General features: G+C 35.9%; 1 protein-coding gene across 9 annotated transcripts in view; it reads left to right on the forward strand.

Annotated features, from left to right (window-relative positions):
- msrb3 (methionine sulfoxide reductase B3) overlaps positions 1 to 5,799 on the forward strand; it is a 45,118-nt gene extending 39,319 nt beyond the window's left edge. For all 9 annotated transcript variants that reach the window (XM_088644646.1, XM_088644650.1, XM_088644647.1 and 6 more), the window contains 2 exons: positions 1,958 to 2,055; positions 4,217 to 5,799. In XM_088644646.1, coding sequence (XP_088500772.1) covers positions 1,958 to 2,055; positions 4,217 to 4,429 — 311 coding nt within the window. In that variant the 3' untranslated portion in view covers positions 4,430 to 5,799. The remainder of the gene's footprint in view (positions 1 to 1,957; positions 2,056 to 4,216) is intronic.
- Positions 5,800 to 6,000: the final 201 nt, after the last annotated feature.

The raw sequence follows: 6,000 nt of genomic DNA on the forward strand, positions 1-6,000 counted from the left end.
CATCTTTCTGGTCTAAGAGTTTCATCTGAATGAGTCTAAATTATGCATTTTTTATTGTCATCTTGCATCTCATGATTAATAAAGCATTAAATTAAAAATACATATGTGACATCACTACCAGAATCCCAAAATGGGATTACAGTTTTGGGATGTGTCAAAGCCTGTTTGTTTTAATATGTGAGTAAACTAACACTGTTTAATATACCACAGGGTATGCCATATGCTTGTGTGTAGAATGCCTTCTCTAGTTTTAGACCTTTCTGTCAGCATTTATACTTGATGTTTTGTATTTTTTGTAGTCTAGTTACAATCAGTGTGTGAAAATGAACAGAGAGGTTTAAAATACTGTGCCTCAATCTTTCAGTATGCTTAAAATGGACAATAAGTTTGGATAAGCTTCTTATCTGTGGTGTTTCATTCTATATTAGGTTTTCGGGTGGAAATTATATTATGTTTAAAATAAATTACATTGTCTCCAAAAAGATACTTTCTTTTCTGTGCATGATTTAGAGTGCAGATTGGAAATTGATCTTTTAAAAATGTGATGTTCCTCTGTCATGTTGTGACGAAACAGCATGAAGACCTTTGATGTCTCTTATTTGAAGATCTGAGACTGTTTTCTAGCATTTAAATGTTAAATAAGGCAAAAGCAGATTTAAAAGATGAAGAAGTCCTTAAAACATTTTGATTAATGCTATCAGAATACTTAGATCTGCATATTATGGAAAGTATTTTGCAATTAAATGTAAAGCTCTTTCAATAAGGTATCTATAATAAAACTGCATTGAATATTGTGTTGTAGTTTGGGATGAGCTCTAATGGAATCTGTATTGCTTTAAAGAGGAATACAACCTACAGTACTGGTCTTGCAGGCCATTTATAGTACCATTTATAGTATAGGTTTTACGTTTTGTCAGAAGAATCATGGAATTCAACAGGCACAATGAAACCACCAGTAGGGGTCACTACCTTCCACTGAAAAGCTAGCAATAATTCAGCACCTTTTTAGCATGTGACAGAACCCTCTTAATTTATTTTTTTACATGCAAAAACACAAGCAATGCTCATAGATTTCTATATACATTTTATTCGATCATCTAAGTGAATGATTAACCCCTTATACTTGTGATCAACATTTTTGCTTTTAAAATAATATAAAGGGATCTGGAAATGAGCGTGTGTGGTGGGGGGCAGGCACAAATGAAAGTCTTTCAAGCACCACTGGAATGAGCTGGAAAAATAAACTATGCAAACTGGCTCTGCAGCCAAAAAGAAAGAGGAACTTGTCCAAAACCCTCCACATTGAGTGAGGTAGGATGCCGCCAAGAAATAGTGGAGGGAATCCTGCCCCTGCATGTTTTTAATCAGTGCTTTATATTGTGGTTTCCACCTACCAATAGCACAGCTCTGTGTGTAGTCATGGGTGAGAGAGAGATTCAGCCTATTACATCAGAGCTGTCTGAAGTGTACCTAGCATATACCAAAACAAGCTCGAGTCAGGAGTCTTCCAACTTGTTTCATTACAACTTTTTTTCATTATAAAGCTTCCATTTATATACATAAAGCAGTTTTAACCTCTCCCTTGCAGACAATTCTGCAATGTTGTTTACCACTTTCAGCAACAGCATCACACTGTAATTCACTGCTACATTTTATGGATATTACTTTATTATCTTTGAAACTTTCAGTGTAGCATTTTTGTGTATTCCCATTCCAAATGCGACTTATCAATCCCCGTTTACTCCTATGCTGTTCTTTATCTAAAAGGCTGTGTTCAGTTATTCCTGATGGTAAACATTCAGAACCCTTTGCGAGCAAACTTTTAAAATGGTCGTGCAGGGGATGCATAACAATATCTGGAATTAGAAAAGAACGCGCTGCTGCAGTAACAGGGGCATGTCTTGCACTGGAAGTAATGAGCTAAATTGATTAATACGTGATTTCTTTCACCCTCCAGGATGGCCTTCGTTCTTTGACTTGATAACACCAGAGGCAGTCTGTCTCACTGATGACTTCTCTTATGGAATGCACAGAGTTGAAACTAGTTGCAGTCAGGTATGTTCTTTTTACAACTGAAATGAAGGCTATGAAGCAGAGTAGTTTAACAACATTATCACGATAAACAATATATGGAAATAATTTTAAAGGGTAACAAATCTGTACTGGCTCCTTGGAACCAATTGCTTTTTTTTTGTATTTTAATGACTCTCAGTATTTGAGGTTTGGTGAAATGGATAAAAAAGAGTTCATATCGTTCAAGGGAACTGCAGTCCCAAATTCTCAGACAAGGTGTAAAATCTTGGTCACAAAATAAATTCATTGACAGCATAGTAAAATTCTACAACTTTTGAAATAAGCACAGAATTGTGAACTTTGTGAAAGTACTGTGTGGTCGCCATATTGTAGCAAGATGCTGGTCTCACCACAGCCTAGAGTGAAAGTTGTGACATAAACGGCCCTTCCTGATCACTAGTTGCTGTAAGGAAATGAGAAACATGGTCTTCTAACTCACCTACAGTATACATTTTAAACAATGCCTTGCTGTCGAGCATTTGGCTGTGCAGCACATAGTGGCCGCACACAAAACTGACGATTGGATCAGCAGAAAGTCAATCCAAGGGATATTCACCTAGCCAAAACATGGTAATAAACATACTCTGATGTTGGTCCCACTGACAAGTTTCTCGATGAGATTCAGCGCGATGTACAAGCGCAGAAGTATAAGTGGTGCGCAGAAATATCACCACTGAAGTGTTCCATCATGATCTGCATGCAGAGTTAACAAGAAGTAGTATTTGTCGACAAAATGGTCTTGAAGTCGATATGTTGAATTCAGTTCAGTTGCACTCTTTTGAATCGGTAGTCTAGATAAAGTATGTAAAAAATGTTGTCTTGTATGTGTTGGTTTCATAACATTATTTATAAATTAATACAGTAGTAAAATTTGCTTAGTCTAAAGCTGTTGCTTTATTTCAACAGAAAGAAACAGGCTGGTTTTTAAATCTTTTCCATTTGGATAGGACATTGAATTGAAATGTTCTCTGCTTTAGAATTTACATGATTGTGAAACCTGACAATTTATAATATGAAATATGTTCCATGCCAGAAATTGAACCAAAACCTTTGCAAGTTGCCATTTCTACTGTTGTTGTAGAAGGTTTTACAGGTTTATTTTTGCTCATAAAAGCAACTGATGAAAAGAACACAGTGAGAGGGTGAAATCTTCTTGATTTAAGTGATCCTTTTTATCATAATTGTTTAAGATGTGCATTAAATATGGTTTTAAGACTAAACAACATTTTTTTCAGATTAAAAGAGCTGTATTTATAAGCATGCTTGTTTACATTGTAATAGTGCCGGTTCATGTCGCTGAAAGTTTTGTGCCTCATTCTGAATCACAATGACAGCAATATGGCACTGCACATACCTGGAAATTGTCTGTTTTATGGTGTTAAGTGGACATTTTACACATCACTGTGTACTTTGTACTTTCACTGTAGTTTGATATGTGGTCATCAATTCCAATTCTTTGATTGAATCCTGAAATGTGAAAATAATGTTGCAGTTCCCCTTTAATATTTTTCTTTTCTAATAGATCTTGTTCAGCTGTTGTACTGGATTATTTCAATAGTTTTCAAACCTATTTATTTTAGTTGCAAAAGATGAAAGTATTCATAACATGACTAACAGGGCTTGTAGCATATAATGGGCTGATTACAAATCCTGGTTCAACAAAGACTAGATCCTTGTTGTTAGAAAGTTTTACATTCATTTGGGCATTTAAATTGTGAACAGAGTGCTCAAGACAGTTGGATCTGAGGTCTGGCTGCACATTCTAGTTGTGCAATGTCTAACAGGTTGACACTGGTCAGTGACTGGGGCTGCCACTATGCTAAGTGATAACACTGCACAATAAGGAAATTTACAAATACAAAAGTATGCAGGGCCCCCAAATCATAATTCAAACTTTTAAGGAGGCAGCATAATTTTACAAACAGTTGTTTTAAATAGGTTTGACCCTGCTCGTGTCCGAGAGGTGGCTAGGTTCAGTATTACTTGGGGTGCCACAGAAAAACTAGGCTGTCTTGCCTCCAACCTACCCCCACCTCTCCTCTCACAGTGCAGTGTTAACTTTTAGTTTTCCAACCTCCATGAGTGGTCAACAGAAAAGGAAATTACAATAACGTTTTTGGTTACATGTTCTTTTTCATTTCAGTGTGGGGCACATCTGGGACATCTCTTTGACGATGGCCCCCGTCCGACTGGCAAACGATACTGTATTAACTCTGCGTCCTTAGCCTTCTTGCTTGAGGCGCAAGCATCTGGCACCTCTGGCACCTCGGCCTCCGGGGAGGGGGCAGGGAAGGAGGAGGGTGGGGGGCTTGAGAACAGCAGCTCAGGTGAAAAAGATGGCAAGACAGAGCTGTGAGCCTCACTACACACTGGGCCTCTGTCACTCCAGAAAAACACATCTCCAATAAAACTGGGATCATCAGAAGAATGGATCTGATCACTTACAATATCCATAGGAATTGTATTCAGTAAATATTGAAGACTAAATTTTTTTTTGTTATATATGAATAAATATGATCTCTCTCCCAAGTGTAGTACGACTTGGAATTGTGTGTTTTATATACAGTATATACACATACTTTATTATAATATAATCAGGGCTCTACTTACGATGCTACATGTCAGAAATTGTGAATCTCTTGACAGGCTTCTACTACAATTTCTAGCACTGTGATTGTATTTTGACTTTCCAAGCGGTCCAAGCGGTTTTTCTGTGTTTTACAGAATTTCAAGATTTCACTTTACAGATACTCAGATGAACAATGTCATTAATTCCTCTTTCAAGTTGATCATCATCACATCTATGTCATGATCACTCTGAATCTCAGATCCAGCATACCTGTACATTTCCTTATCTAGTTAGAAGATAGATATTTTGTTAAACAATAGAAAATGTTAAGAAATTGAAGCTTCACTTTTTCACTTTCCAGCAGTCACTGTTAGGCCACACGTACATGTTTGGTATTGATGCTTATTAAAAAAAAAGACAATTCAGCAAAGACTGATGTCAGAAGACAAATGCCAGCTCATATTTGCTCTGTCATTAACACCAAGAGTTGTGAATTTGAATTTGTTGAGGTGTTCTCAACTTTAACCAAGTTTTAAGCAAGTTTTTGGATTTCTTTTCAAACCATACGCAGGTAACAGGTTTTTGATAACGGGTTGCCACTGTTGCAGTGTTATGTGACTGTTTTACATTATAGCACTTAAAATGATGCAAAATGTTGCTTTTCATCATTTCAGCATTTATATTCTAAATTAATTAAATAGCGTTGGAAAATAAATAGCATTGGAACTGTTAAATTACTGTTATGAAAATATTTTTTTTCTTTACTGTACTTTACATTTTGCTGTCTTGCTTTCTCTGCCACTCTGCTGCAATTTTTTCATATTTTTACCACAGTTTAGGTAGGGCCATAGATATCATGTTATTTTTGAAGTGACATTTGATACTGAAAATATGAAGGTTTAAGGAAAAGCCTATGCAAGTACATTCTGAGCTGTAAAATGAGCATCAAGTAGAGAACAAAGCATTCTTTCAAATAAAATGGAACAGATGACAAATGTTTAGTCTGAGCATAAATGTAACCCGGCTTTTTAAGGGTGTTTTTTTTCCCTCTGTGGTTTGATTCTTCTTGCTGTGTTTTGAATATTTTCCCTGTTTTGAATCCCAGACACTGTATTAGGAATAGTCTTGTAATTAAATAAAACTTTAGACGGTTGATACATTTGAATTCTATTTTTATTTTATTTCTTACCAGAAACAAGTTATAGGAATCTCATAAATTGGACTTATCTGTAGTTTCCTGTTGGTTGGCTTTCTTTGCGTTGGTGTATTTTTTTTGGTTTCGTATTTTTTATAAGGTTATTTTAAAGTTTCAAAACAGGCAACAACACAAAGCAAACTAGTGTGTATTCCTTAACAAT

Source organism: Lepisosteus platostomus, chromosome 9, assembly GCF_059453375.1.
Source record: "Lepisosteus platostomus isolate fLepPlt1 chromosome 9, fLepPlt1.hap1, whole genome shotgun sequence".
Classification (NCBI taxonomy): Eukaryota; Metazoa; Chordata; class Actinopteri; order Semionotiformes; family Lepisosteidae; genus Lepisosteus; species Lepisosteus platostomus.